The 15,000-nt window shown below is 40.9% G+C and overlaps 3 protein-coding genes across 3 annotated transcripts in view; 1 reads left to right on the plus strand and 2 right to left on the minus strand.

Moving 5' to 3' along the window:
• The window catches only part of fam174c (family with sequence similarity 174 member C), a 4,128-nt gene extending 2,235 nt beyond the window's left edge, over positions 1-1,893 (minus strand). Inside the window, exons 1-2 of the mRNA XM_042481964.2 lie at positions 1,592-1,893; positions 645-767 (exon numbers count right to left, since the gene is read on the minus strand). Coding sequence (XP_042337898.1) covers positions 645-767; positions 1,592-1,887 — 419 coding nt within the window. The 5' untranslated portion in view covers positions 1,888-1,893. The remainder of the gene's footprint in view (positions 1-644; positions 768-1,591) is intronic.
• Positions 1,894-1,982: 89 nt separating this feature from the next.
• The window catches only part of LOC121939058 (calcium/calmodulin-dependent protein kinase type IV), a 28,283-nt gene continuing 15,265 nt past the window's right edge, over positions 1,983-15,000 (plus strand). Inside the window, exons 1-7 of the mRNA XM_088078198.1 lie at positions 1,983-2,119; positions 3,704-3,871; positions 5,196-6,109; positions 9,228-9,306; positions 9,415-9,477; positions 10,886-10,968; positions 11,569-11,641. Coding sequence (XP_087934324.1) covers positions 6,003-6,109; positions 9,228-9,306; positions 9,415-9,477; positions 10,886-10,968; positions 11,569-11,641 — 405 coding nt within the window. The 5' untranslated portion in view covers positions 1,983-2,119; positions 3,704-3,871; positions 5,196-6,002. The remainder of the gene's footprint in view (positions 2,120-3,703; positions 3,872-5,195; positions 6,110-9,227; positions 9,307-9,414; positions 9,478-10,885; positions 10,969-11,568; positions 11,642-15,000) is intronic.
• The window catches only part of LOC148189626 (uncharacterized), a 4,582-nt gene continuing 2,837 nt past the window's right edge, over positions 13,256-15,000 (minus strand). Inside the window, exon 3 of the mRNA XM_088077307.1 lies at positions 13,256-13,286. Within this exon, the coding sequence (XP_087933433.1) occupies positions 13,256-13,286 (31 nt within the window). The remainder of the gene's footprint in view (positions 13,287-15,000) is intronic.

The following is a 15,000-nucleotide window of genomic DNA, read 5'->3' on the forward strand; positions in this document are numbered from 1 at the left end:
CGCGCTGACCCGGGGTCAGATCCACAGTTATTACCATTTTCTGTTTCAAATGTTAAAATAAAAATAAGAAAATTATATATATTTAAATTGATACATAAAACGTTTCAAACTGAAGTTAAAACTGACGGACTTTGTCTTTGTTTTACTTTTGTTCTCTTTTACTCAGCGGAAGATCTGTTTAAAATCTGCAGTTCCTACAGTATTTTATATAGTATTTTTGGTGTTTATATTCTAGATTTTTGACGTAAATATGGTTTCATCGTGTTGCTCTTGATCTCCTTGATCTTGTTTTCTTTTTTTAATTGATGTATTTTATTTTGAATGTTGCAGATTTCAGGTATTTGAAGGAAATCACAAAATAATATATCTGCAGTCCTTCTCATGGACTGCAGATATATTATTCATAATTGAGTCATTTGCTGTTTATCGGATGTATTTTACAAATATGTTTCCAGAGTTTCATCTGTTTCACCTTTTTTATCTTTAAAGGGGGAAATCTTTTTCCTCATTTTCGGAGCTTTTCTGTTCATTTCATTCTGATATTTGCTTTTGTGGGATGAAGAGGATGAAGAGGAGGAGGAGTCCGGACGGAGTGAGTCGCCGTGTTATTTGTGTTTGTGTTGTCGTTTGTGTTGACCTCTGACCTGCGGAGGCTGCGAGCTTCGTACAGCGTGTCGTCCTCGTCGCTCTCCACGGCGTCCATCTCCACCGAGTCGTCGTAGTTGGCCAGCAGGCCGTACTTCTTATTGTAGGCGGGTTTCTTCAGCCTGAAGACGAGCAGAAACAATCGTTCCCCACAATCAATCAATCAATCGATCAATCAATCAAACAGATAAATAAGAAAGAAAACACGACCCCACCAGATCCCTTACTGAAGTAAAAGTACTAATACCATCCTGTGAAAGCGCCTGGTGTTTGGAAGGCATATTTTCTATAAAAACTTTTGGCACTTTGTTTTTTCTTTAAGACTTTCTGTTGATTTTTTTTTTTTTCTTAAAATTTTGTTGGCGATTTTTAAAAATTTTTTAAATGGCAATTGTTTTTTTTTGTTGTTTTTTTTTTTAATTTCCTTCTTCTTCATTGTGTTTTTTTTAATTTTGGAAAGTTTCTTTTTTTTAAGTTTGGGTCATTTTTTTCCCCTTAAAATGTTTGTTGATTTAAAAAAAAAAAAACGAAAATAACTTTTAAATTGTTTTTGGCTTTCTTTTTCAAAATACATAGATAGATAGATAGATAGATAGATAGATAGATAGATAGATAGATAGATTTGGGACCCAGGAATAATGACATCACATCAAACTTCTCTTGTGAAACTGTAAAATGTGACGCCACACCAGACTCCATCGATAAATCCAGTGATTTAAGGTTTCCGCTCTTCCAGAAACTTTTTCGCGGTGTGTAAAATGTGTTGAATGATATTTTGTGAAGCGTCAGGAGCCGCTCTTCACTTCGGCGTCATTTCACCTGACAATAACATTTCTAAAGAAAGACAATTTTCACATTTTAGAGCTAAAAAAAGTTTAACGGTGTCGCGTGTCTGTATTTCCAGATTGGCGTGTTTTCTGAGTGGAGTTTGGTGCGCGGTTCTCACCGCACGGCTCGGATGAGGAAGTAGAGGACTCCGATCATGGTGATGCCGATCAGGACGTACAGGGCCCGCTGGATCATCGAGCTGTCCACGTTCAGCCCGGAAATCCGCCCGCCGGAGCTCTTCCCGCCGCCGGGGCCGCCGTGAGTGGAGTTCCCCGCGCCGGAGCTGTTGGTGGCGGCGGGTCTGAGCGCCGCGGTGCTGCCGGCCGCCGCTCCGGGAGACGCATCCGGCGCCGCGGCCACCAGCAGCCAGCAGGTCGGTACAAGAACCGCCGAGACAAGTCCCCAAAAAGTCATCCTAACACCCACAAACCGACCGGAACTCAGGAACAACACCGGCGGGACACGGTTTTCACTTCACACACCGGGACCGAGAGGACGAACCGGGTCCAGATCCACCTAAAACTCAAGTGTTGATTTCACAAAGTAAAAAATCCCCAAAAACTAGGAAGTTCATATCCACCTACCGATGACGTCAGAGAACAGCCTGGAGCAACGTGTCCCTCAGTTTGACTCGCAGGATTCTCAGGTAACTTCTGCCAACCAATCACAAGGCAGACACCTGCGAGTCTGTGCGCAGGGTTTAAAATCACCCACTCATTCACGCAACAGCTTTAGCCCAAAATTAGGAACTATTTTCAATCATATTCACATCAGGTGTGAGCCGAACTGAAGAGCGGCCTGTGCAAATGTAGAAAAACAGAAAACACATTTCACAGACAATGTTGATAAGAGAAAAAACATCAAATCATTAGATTTATGAATGGAGTTTGTTGTAATGTCTGATGAATGACAGGATTTATGGCTGTTATGAATGTAATGTTAGTTTTTTTCATCACAGTTTATAAGAGGACACAAAATTTATAGGACAAAATAGGATTTTAGCATCACTGAGAATTTAGATTACCCATATAATAGTTAGTAAAATGAACAATACGCTCCAGAAAACGTGACATTTCTTGTCAAAAGTTACAAAATGTTTTTCAGATATTTCAGCTTAGATGTAAGCTGAACTGAAGAGCGGCTCCTCCAAATGTAGAAAAACAAATAAATCACATTTTACAATCACTGTAGACGTGCTGATGAGAGAAAATGCATTCAATCACTAAAATTCTGAATGGAGTTTGGTGTGATGTCTGTCTACAGATAGCAGGAGGTGCAGACATGCAGAGGGATATTTGTGACATATAGATATGTGAATGCAGTTTTACGTGACATCAGTTAATGTAATGATTTAACAGTATAATACTCTCTTATCAGCGGAGGCATGTAAACTGTAAAATATGATAAATGATCTTTGGTAAAGATCAGGAGCTGCTCTTTAAATCTGCATCCATTCACAGAAAATCAAAGCGTATTGATCCTCGGAGGAAGAATCAGTCGCTGCAGCTGCAGTCTGATCAGTCAGCAGCTGTCGGCCACATGTGACCTTTGGGCCACTTTCACATGTAACAGACCAAAAAATTACACGTCACGTCATGTGACCTCACATGTTCACTGGAAGGGTCAAAGTTCAGCATCACGTTGTTTACAAGCATCTAAACCTTTGAAACTCAAACAAATTGGTTTGATTTGAGGTTTTTGTTGTTGTTGTTTTTTTTAAAAAAAAAACCAAAATCTGCAACTTGGCAAAAAAAAAAATACTGTAAGTTGCAAGAAAATTATTAAAAGTTTTACAAGAAAATTACCTGAAAATCAGCTTAAAGAAAGAGAGATTGAATTATTAGAGCTGGAAATTCACAGATTAAACAAAAATACACAATCTGGACAAAATGTATGCCATGACATGAACACAGCCAAAATTATTAAAAAATGAAGAATGTAAAGTGCTTAAAATGCATCAAACAGTCCCTAAGGGAAAAGCTGGGCGATAAAACGATAACGATGTTAATGGCGATAGGACTTTTAAAAAATCCATCAGTAGATTAACTTTGGTCACAAACATGTTTTTTACATACGTGTCAGACGAAGTCTGTGTGGTTTTGTTGGAGATCAGACGTCCGTGAAATGTTCAGATGTTTTCAGAGATAAACCCATAGAAGAGTTAAAGACGTAAAGTTAGGAGATGATGTGTGTTGGTGTGTTTGTGGACGTGAGTGTTTGTGTGTTGCAGGTCACAGCTGGATTCAGGCCTCGGCGGGGACATCTGGACGCCGTCAGGTCTCGGCTGGTCCTCTGTCTCGTCCTCCTCTGCGTCCTGACGATGTCTGCTGTTTCCCTGCAGCCTTTTAACCGATGACCGGCGAGCACGCTCACATCTGGACCATGACGTCACTCAGAGGTAATGGCGCTCACCTGTGCGTCCTGATGCTCGCAGCTGTCCTCGTCTCAAACACCAGCCACAGTCTCACTGTGTTGATGCAGAAGTCACAAACTGGATCAAAAAAATGTGGAAAATATTCACGTTCACCTGCTCCCGCCACTGAAATTCATCTAAATTACAATAAATTAAATGTACTTTTTGGAGATCAACTCTCTATTAAAATATATAAAAGCAAATATTTAATTTAAACAAGAAACTGGAGCAGAGAAACAGGTGGTTGTTGTTGTTGTTGTTGTTGTTGTTGTTGTTGTCAGCAGAGGTTTGGCCCACATGAGGGCGCTCTGATGTTTCTCCTCACCGAGTGGACTTCAGTCCGCTTTATGAAGGAGGGCCAGAAAAAACCGTCAGCGAGTTTAATAATGATTCTCAGATATTTGTTGGGGGGAAAGGTGGGTTTGGTTTTTATTTTGGCTTTATGAGAGAGGCAGACAACTTCAATGGCTGTATCTTGTTTTTTATTTCACTGCTGATTTTTAAAGAAAACATGCAGGGTTGGTCTTCGCAAATGACCAAAATTACATCGTTCATCACAGCCAGAAACTATAAGAACAGAGATTATCAGTGGATTTTCAAATTTCTTCCAGTCTTTGAAAAACTTCATGTGTGACAATGTCTATAAGAAAAGAAAAAACATAAAATATAAAACATACATATACATATACAGTACATATACATATAGGTACATACACATATAAAACCAAATAAAATTCGGATATTTCATCTAAATCACTTAATTTTACATCTCATGGGGTTTTATTTCTTTAAAATGTTTGATTTTTTCTTTAAATGGCTATTATTTTTTCTATAAAAAATGAGGCTATTTTTTTGGCAATAATATCTTTAAGGAGTTTTGGCGCTTTATTTTCCTTTTAAAGAAATTAAGTCTTTTTTGTGGAAAAAAAAAGCTTTTTTTTCTTTATTTTTTAAATCTAATTTCTTTTCTTTAGAACATTTGGTGAAATTTTTCCTGGTATTTTTAAAATATTTCTTTTGAAAAAAAATGCTGAGTGATTTATTTTTCTTTTGAAAACTGCCTTTTAATTTTTTTATTTTTTTTTAATGGCGAGTTCTCTTGTCTGTAAGAAAATTGTGATTTTTTTTTTTTCTTTTTGAATTTTTGGGCGATTTTTTTCCCTTTTAAAAGTAATTCATGTTTTTTTGTTGTTGTTTTGCAGAATATTTGAGTTGTGTTGCTCACGTGTGTCGGTGTGAGAGTTGCGGGTTTGATTCCCGCAGGATCAGAGGCTCCAGATGTCACGCTAATGTACATTTCTGTATTTAGGTTATTGCTGTATTTAGCCACTGACTGACGGAGCCGCCGGCCAATGAGAGCGCGGCTCTGCTCCGCGCCCCGCTGTGATTGGCTGCTGCGGTGACGGGGGGCGGGGCGCTGAGATTACAGCAGCATCTCGGGCTGCAGAGCCGCGGACATCTGGAGCCGCTCCGCCGGGAATCAAACCTCCGAGCATCGACACCCCGCTTCCTGCCCGCCCGGGGGCCAGCGTCTGATTCCGGGGAGAAGGCCGCCGGGCTCCGGTGCCGCCGTCCGGCTCCGCGGGCCGAGCTGCACCGGGAGGCGGCTGCGCTCCGGAGGGACCGACCGACCGAGCCTGCCGGTAAAAACACGGAACTCCGGCTGAAACCCGGGAGGAGGGGTGATGGACTGAAGTGATCCGACATCCGAGAGGGGTTAGGCCCGATGGAAGCTGCGACACACCCGGAGCGTCCCGGTCCCGGTTGCTGCTGCGCTCTGGACTGAGGACTCTGTGCGTCTGTGAGGGTCTGAACACATTAATTTCTCCTTCAGTTTGTCTGATCTTTGCTCTGATTCACCAGAGTTTCTCCTCCTCCTCCTCCTCCTCCTCCTCCTCCTCCTGCTGGTCTGGATTAGAGCCCATCAGGATCATGAATCATCCACCCTCTGCTCCTCTAATCTGGGTTTTACCGAGCTGGATTTAAATCTGAGATCTGATCTGGATTACTCTGCTCCTGGATCTGATCGGGTCTCATCTGACCCGGTCTGAGCCTGGTCTGGTCCTGATCTGGTCCCGGTCCTCTGGTCCTGGTCTCAGGGAGTCCTGCTGTCACCATGCCGACGTCCCGGCCGGGTTCGGCGGCGGTGGAGTTCTGGGTGGACGGGTCGCGGCGGGACGGGGCGGTGGAGGAGTTCTACACCCTGAGCTCGGAGCTGGGCAGGTCTGGACCACATTCATGGGGGGCACAGGGGTAAAGCGGCACGCTGGGGGGGTTAGATTACATGGACCCTCATTGGAGCAGGGGTGATCACATGACTGGTCCATGTGATCCTCCTCAGAGGTCTCTACAACAAACAGACATGAAGGGGGACAGTCATGTAGGACAGGGATACTCAATTTATAGTCCCCGAATCCTGGAAATGTCCTAAAATCCTGAAAATGTCCTAAAAGTCGTAAAATCCGAGAAATGTTTGAAAAATCTTAGAAACATCCTAAAATCTGAGAAATTTCCTAAAATCCAGGAAACTTTTCTTAAAAAGTTCTAAAATCTTAGAAATGTCTTAAAATGTGAGAAACATGTATGGGGCCCCTGGCCTGCTGATATTTTTCAGAAGTGGTCCCCAAACACAGTAAGTTGAGCGTCCCCGCTGTCGGGGTCTGTGGTGGACCACACCTTCAGGACTGGAGCATGAACTCCCAGTTAAACCAGTAACATGGAAATATTCTGACGGGAGGCTCGTAACAAAACTACTGGCACAAAGATGGAACAAGTCTCCGTTCTGCCCGATGACGTTTTAAATAAAGAAGCTTTTTCATTAATGATTCGCTTTAACTTCAGTCAGAAAACAGACACCGAGCTGCGGCTGCGGCTGCGGCTGCAGCTGCGGCTGCGGCTCGCTACAGGAATTCTGTTTTCTGCAGCTTTTAATTTCCATTTTTTTCCAATGATAATTTCTGTTTTTGCAGCTTTTGGTTGCAATAAATGGTGTCATTTTGGTGATTTTTAAAGAAAACATGGCTAATAAACCCATGAGAAAGAAAAAAACAATTGACAATTATTTTTCATCAGAAGCCACCAATGATCATGAAAATCACGAACATTTTTTAAGAAAAAAAAACATGACCCAAATATTTCAAGACACAAAAATCACATTTTTTTTTTTTAAAAATTACCAAAATAAAAAATGCAAAAGTTTGTTTTTTTCTGGAAGAAAAAAAAAACACAAAATATATATATAAATATATATATATAAAAATTAAAAAGTATTTTAAAAATCACCAAATAAAAATCGGTAATTTTTTTCTATTAAAATCACCCAAAGATTGCCCAACAACTTGTCTTTCAAAATCACCCAAATTTTCTAAAGAAAAAAACTAGCAAAAATTCTTGGAATAAAAGAAGATGGAACAACGTCTCGTTAAATCGAATAAAAGCAAAAACTCGTCTGCACAGGTGGAACTAATGAAGTGGACAGTGTGACATCATCAAAACGAACCAATCAGCGAGCTCCTCGTCACTCAGCGTCAGCACGAAGCAGAACGATAACCTTCGTATTCTCCGGTGTGAAAGTGGCAGCGTGTTTACTCTGTGTGTGTGTGTGTGTGCGTGTGTGTGTGCGTGTGTGTTTACACGTCATGTTGTTTGTTTTTATTTCAGTAAACAACAACGACACTAACAGCTCTGTGGAAACAGTTAAATGATCTCAGCGGCGAATTCAGAAACGTGTGAGCAGGCCGCCACCAGCTCTGTTACCAGGTGTCCTGTTGCCATGGAGACCGTCCAGGACCGTGTGTGTGTGTGTGTGTGTGTGTGTGTGTGTGTGTGGTTTCTTTTTAGATGGATCTGTTTCCTCCATCTGTCCCAGCAGAATAACAGATCCCCCTACACACACACACACGTGCACACACGCGCACACACACACACACACACACACACACACACGCGCACACACACACACACACACACATGCATGCACGCACACACGCACGCACACACATGCACGCACACACACACACACACACACACACACACACACACACACACACAGTCTTATTTTTGTGTATTTTCACAGTCAAAAGAATTTGTGTGAGTAAAAGTACAAATACACGCTGTGAAAATACTCTCACTAAAAGCAAAAGTTCCTCCTTTAAAGCAGAAACAGTGATCAGTTTGTGGAAGAATCTTCCTGCTGCAGTAAAGTGCATCTTCGCACCGTTGCGTCTTTGCATCTTTGCATCTTCGCATCCTGTTCTGATCAGATTCAGTGAGATCATCGTGTGTCCTGAGGGTGTCCGTCCTCAGAGACAGTGGGCCCCTGGACACTGTGGCCGTTTTGTGTCTCTGTATTCATGTAGTGTCTTTTATGTTTTGCCCATTTTTTGTTATTTTTTATTCCCTTTGTCTTTTTTAGTCATTTTGTGTCCTCCTGTGGTTGTTTGGAGCCGTCTCAGACTCTTAGAGGTAGCTTTGTGTCTCTTTGTGGTAACTTGGTGTCCTTTTTTGGTCGTTTATTGTCTCTTTCTGGTAGTTTTGCCTGTTTTGTAGTGATTTTGTTTCTTTCTGAAGTTGTCTGTGGTCTTTTTGTCTTTTTATTTGTAATTGTATGGGATTCTTTGAGCCCATTTTTTGTCTCTTTGTGGTAATTTTGTGTCCTTTGGTGGTCTCTCTGAGTCTCTTCCCTATCAGTTATTGCTGATTTGACATTTGCATGCTAGGGGCCCCTGACAGTCGGGGCCCCGGGGCCTGTGAGAACTACCTATCTAAGAAAAGAAGAGTCAGTTTTCAGCTTTTTGAAAGACTTTATTCAGTTTAAGGAGGAAAGATTTATGGTTTTCTCTGGACGGGAACTGAGGCCGAGACGAGGAGAAATATTCAGGAAAAGTACGAGTACCTCAAATGTGTACCTGAGTCTAGTGCTTGAGTATAATTAATAATAAATATAACAGATGCAGCTGTGTCATTCAGGTTTAATCCTTTCACAGACATTTAAACCTTAAAACCCTCAAAACATGTTTCATTTCTTTCAAAAACACAATCAGTAACTTGGCAGGAAATGTCCTTAAAAATAAATAAAATAAAAGATGACAAAAAAGATCTGAAAATTAAATGTATGGGATCATTAGATATGTTCAAACATGTCCAGATAATTATATTTAGAAATCTTTCGTCATCTGCTCAAAATTATGTTACAAAAATGTTGAATCATTACTTTTTTTCGCTCTTTCTTGAGGTCACATTCTTGTTTTTGTTTTGTTATTGTTGCTTTTTTCAGATAATTTTCTCGTAAGTTTGCTCCGGTTTCAAAGGGTTAACTGTGCGGTTTGTGGTCTCGTTGCAGAGGAGCGACGTCCATCGTGTACCGCTGCGAGGAGAAGCAGACTCAGAAACCGTACGCGCTCAAAGTCCTCAAGAAGACGGTCAGTGTCTCCGTCTCTGATGTGAACTCACATTTTGTCCTCCAGGTCGAACAGTTTGACTTCCCGTCAGTTTGAACTCTGAACTCATTTTTCTTTCTTCTTTCGCAGATCGACAAGAAAATAGTTCGGACGGAAATCGGAGTCCTGCTGCGTCTGTCCCACCCAAACATCGTACGTTTGTCTCTGTCCCCCTCACTCAAGCACAGAGTCCCTCTTACAGCTGCTTTTTGTGTCGGTGACACGTTTAACACGCAGACGTTACAACAGCCCTCAAACAAACCTGCAGCTTTTCAGGAAACATAAAAACATGAAATACACTGCAAATGTCCAGAGAAGACATCTATATGACGTCCAGAAAAGACATCGAAGAGATTTATTCAATCATCATGTCAATCATCCTGCTGCCTGAAATGACGTCCTCGCGTGTCTCATTTCATCCAGCCGACATTTACAAACGCTCGTTAATCATGAGAACCTGAAATATCACGCGCTTAAAAAACAAAAAACTTTAACGAGTATTTTATTAATAAATAGCTGCTGTAATTTCTGAATTAGCAAATGTTTGCAGATGTAATTCATACACCAGTTCTCCTCGCGGTCAGTGATTACGTCATCATCATACACAAATATCCACGCGAATAAACATAAACGCTGAGTCATGTTACATCTGGGGTTTAATACGGTCACGAAAAACTTAAAAAAGTAATAGAATTTGCAAGTAGCTACGTTTTGGAAAAGTCCTGAAATTTTGTTTCACAAAGCTGTATAATAACACATGCTGCATTCAAGGACCGTCAGAAACAATTACAGTTTCTGGCTTTGATCAATGGAGTCATTTTGTTGATTTTGAAGAAAATGCGGCTTCTAAGAAATACTTTCTTTAAAGGTCACCACATTTTTTTAAATAAACAATCGCCATTGTATTTATTTTTTATTGTCAAATTTCTTTCTTTAAATTTCACCAAAAACTTTATGGAAAAAATATCACCAAAACTTTTCTTTAAAAATCAGTTTTAAAGATAAAAATGCCCAAAATTTGACACAAAAAAAACACATTTTTTTCTTAAAAAAATAAATAAATACAGATTACAGCCGTTTCAGTCTCTCCTCAGTGCTTAAAAAAATGACTCCTGTGTTGTGTCCTATGGTGTCTCCTGTGTTGTCTCTGGTTTTGTCTCCTGTGTTGTCTCTGGTTTTGTCTCCTGTGTTGTCTCTGGTTTTGTCTCCTGTGTTGTCTCCTTTGGTGTCTCCTGTGTTGTTTCCTATGTTGTCTCCTGTGGTGTCTCCGGTGTTGTCTCCTGTGTTTTCTCCTGTGTCGTCTCCTGTGTCGTCTCCTGTGTCGTCTCCTGTGTCGTCTCCGGTTTTGTGTCCTGTGTTGTCTCCTGTGTTGTCACCTGTATTGTCTCCTGTATTGTCTCCTGTGTCGTCTCCTGTGTCGTCTCCGGTTTTGTCTCCTGTGGTGTCTCCTGTGGTGTCTCCTATGTTGTCTCCTGTGGTGTCTCCTGTGGTGTCTCCTATGTTGTCTCCTGTGGTGTCTCCTGTATTGTCTCCTGTGGTGTCTCCTGTGGTGTGTCCTCAGATCCAGCTGAAGGAGATCTTTGAGACGGACACGGACATTGCGTTGGTGCTGGAGCTGGTGACGGGGGGAGAGCTGTTTGACAGGTGACGCGGAGACGCGGCTTTTTTATTAAAAATCACCACATTTTTGAAGGATAAACAGTTTTTTTCTATAAAACATTTCAAATTTCTGTAATTTCCAAAAACTTAAAGCAAAGAAAACACAAGATTTTCTAAAGATGAAGGAATTGATTTTGTCTTTAAAAAGCAGCCTGGAGTTTAATTTGTGATGAAAACGTCAGATTTTAAAAACTTTATGTAGAATGTGAACAAAGTCAAGTCAAGTCAAGTCAGTTTTATTTATAGAGCCCATTATCACAAAACATGGTTTGCCTCAGAGGGCTTTACAGAGTACGACATCCCTCTGCCCTCAGACCCTCACATCACCCGAGGAAAAACTCCCCAAAAACAACCCCTGTAACGGGGAAAAAAAGAGGAAGAAACCTCAGGAAGAGCAGTAGAGGATAGTGAGGGATCCCTCTTCCAGGACGGACAGACGAGCGATAGATGTCGTAAATAGCAAGTGAAATACAATCCTGGCAAAAAAGGAAAGAGAAAGAGAGAGGGAGAGGGGGGGGGCACAGAACAATAGGTGACAAAACAAACAGGTGTCGTGTGTTTTGTCTCCCTGCTGTTTGTCTGCAGGATCGTGGAGCGCGGTTACTACAGCGAGCGAGACGCCGCTCACGTCATCAAGCAGATCCTGGAGGCCGTGGCGGTAAGACTGCTGCGTTCACGGTCTGCTCTCACTGTCGGGAACATCCAGCGCCGCCGGGGCGTCTGGGTGTCGTCGGCTCCGTCGTCAGATTAGCGCTCACTTCCTGCTGCAGCTCAGACTTAACCCTTCAGGTCGACTTACAGTCTGCAGACCAGCAGAGACGCTGACAGCTTCCTGTTAGCTTTTACACTAAATGTAAACCACATATAGCCTTAAAGTTTTGGAAACGTCCTGGAATTTTGTTTCACAAACCTGTATAACGACACATGCTGCGTTCAAGGACTGTTGGAAATCTTTACAGCTTCTGGCTGTGATAAATGATGTTATTTTGGTGATTTTTTAAAGAATACATGACTTCCAATCACCATTTTATAAAAGAATCAATTGTCATTTTTTTTCTTGAAACCTCAACAAAAACATTTTAAGCAAAACAAAAATCACCATTTTTTCATTTAAAATCATCAAAAAAAAGAAGAAATAAGACTTTTAATTCTTTAAAACTCACTGAATTTTTTAAAGAAAAGAAAACAACTTTTTTTCCCCCTTATAATTTGTCACAAAAAATTTAAGAAAAAAATAGCACCAAAATTTTCTTTGAGATAAAATAAAATCTGAGACATAACTAGGACCAGAAAGAGCTTTAAAAATGAATTCACGGATCTTAAACTTGATTCTGAAACATACTGAGAGCCGAAGCAGAGACTTTAAAAAGCTTAAGACACTTTAGGACAGACTTTAGGACAAATTTTAGGACACAGCAGCTGCTGCAGAGAGCCAGTTATTTTATATTATTATATTATTATATTTTACAAAAATGGAAATTCAAAAATAAAAACGTAAAGCAAAAGAAATGGTAAAATACATAATGACCTGGATTACATAATTGAATTAATTTTACATAATTGATCATAATTGATTACATAATTGAATTAATTTATTATTATTATTATTATTATTTAATAAATAATAATGAAATAAAAAATTTCAAAATAGAAAAATAAATGATAATAATATAATTTATAATAATAAATTTAAAAAAGAGAAAAATGAAAATAGGAATGAAAATATATAAGTATGATCAGTATAAATGTGGTTCTCAACATTTTTCCCACATTTTTTAAAAAATATTTTCTAAATTTCTTGAAATTTGTAGGAAATTTATTTACAGGGTTTTCTTTTTTTTCTTCATGTAAATCACACCTATTAGCTCAGCAGTCAAACGTTTCAGTTCTTGTGAAAGGCAGATTAATACAGAGGAAAAGTGGTGTCACTGCAGGCTTGAAAGGGTTAAGGCTGCTGGTGCTTTATAAGGACTTCCTGTCGAGCGGCAGGTCGTGTTGAGGTGTAGGAGTTCGTCCTCCTCCGGCTGATGAATCACGCGCTTCCTGTGTCCCTGCAGAGCCAATCAAACGTCTTCGTGCCTCCGTGAATCAAACCGGAAACTAAACTGGTGTTTAAATGTCAACATGTGACGAGGCGCTCGCTGACGGGCTCACACGGCGCCGCGGCACACACGATTCAGGACCGAAAACGATCCTGTGAGAGAGTGATTGATTGAAGATGATCAAACGTGTAATTACTGACAGCAGGAGGGAAAAACATCTGCAGCTGCTGTCAGTGAGGAGGCTCTGCCTGACAAGACCAGCTGAGGGGACACAAAGGCCCAGACGCCTTAACGTGTTTACAAACACGCATGATGAGATTAACATTTCATTTGATTCTTTCAAAATAAAACGGCATGTGATTAGATCATAAAAACCGCTGCAGAAATAATGAATTCAGCTGAATAATAAAGTGGATTATATATATATATATATATATATATATATATATATATATATATATATATATATATATATGTGTGTGTGTGTGTGTGTGTGTGTGTGTGTGTGTGTATAAAAAGAATCAAACATATCAACAGAAAAACTTCATTATTTCTTCACACATTCATCAGAGATCCTTAATAATCTCTTACAGATGAGCACAAAATACAATAATCTGAAATATTTTACTGTATCATAATGTTCATATATGTGAAATCTCTGACATGTTCAGATGTTTTTATCCTTTTCCATAATAACCTCAAATTAACAAAAACAAACACCGTCTGAACCTCCAGACCGGCCTCTGTGCAGCGCTGCAGCCGCTGCACTCACTGCAGTTGCCCTGTAGTTGTAGTTGTTAGTTGCAGTACTTGCAATAATAAGTGGCAGATGTTACTTTAGTTGCAGTATTTGCAGGACTTGCAGTGGTTAGTTGCAGACGCTGATGTAGTTGCAGTATATAAAGTACTTGCAGTATTTAGTTGCGGATGTTGTTGTGGTTGCAGTACTTGCAGTAGTAAGTTGCCGGTGTAAATGGTAGTTAAATGCAGGTGTTGCTGTAGTCTCAGGTGCAGGTGTTGCTGTAGTCTCAGTTGCAGGTGTTGCTGTTGTTGTAGTTGCAGGTGTTGCTGTAGTCTCAGGTGCAGGTGTTGCTGTAGTCTCAGGTGCAGGTGTTGCTGTCGTTGTAGTTGCAGGTGTTGCTGTAGTTGCAGTTGCTGGTGTTGCTGTAGTCTCAGGTGCAGGTGTTGCTGTAGTTGCAGTTGCAGGTGTTGCTGTAGTTGTAGTTGCAGGTGTTGCTGTAGTCTCAGGTGCAGGTGTTGCTGTCGTTGTAGTTGCAGGTGTTGCTGTAGTTGCAGTTGCTGGTGTTGCTGTAGTCTCAGGTGCAGGTGTTGCTGTAGTTGCAGTTGCAGGTGTTGCTGTAGTTGTAGTTGCAGGTGTTGCTGTAGTCTCAGGTGCAGGTGTTGCTGTAGTTGTAGTTGCAGGTGTTGCTGTAGTCTCAGTTGCTGGTGTTGCTGTAGTCTCAGGTGCAGGTGTTGCTGTAGTTGTAGTTGCAGGTGTTGCTGTAGTTGCAGTTGCAGGTGTTGCTGTAGTCTCAGGTGCAGGTGTTGCTGTAGTCTCAGTTGCAGGTGTTGCTGTAGTCTCAGGTGCAGGTGTTGCTGTAGTTGCAGGTGCAGGTGTTGCTGTAGTGTCAGTTGCAGGTGTTGCTGTAGTCTCAGGTGCAGGTGTTGCTGTAGTGTCAGTTGCAGGTGTTGCTGTAGTCTCAGGTGCAGGTGTTGCTGTAGTGTCAGTTGCAGGTGTTGCTGTAGTCTCAGGTGCAGGTGTTGCTGTAGTTGCAGGTGCAGGTGTTGCTGTAGTGTCAGTTGCAGGTGTTGCTGTAGTCTCAGGTGCAGGTGTTGCTGTAGTCTCAGTCTCGTACTTAATTCTGTAAAAAGCTTTTGTACTTTGCACTGAAGGAATGGAGAAGCTCTCCAATCTCGTTATACACTGTATAATGACAATAAAGAGCATTCTGATTCTGATTCTGATTCTAAAGTT

The sequence above is a fragment of the Plectropomus leopardus genome, chromosome 5 (genome assembly GCF_026936395.1).
Source record: "Plectropomus leopardus strain MGB_pleo_1.0 chromosome 5, ASM2693639v1, whole genome shotgun sequence".
Lineage (NCBI taxonomy): Eukaryota > Metazoa > Chordata > Actinopteri > Perciformes > Serranidae > Plectropomus > Plectropomus leopardus.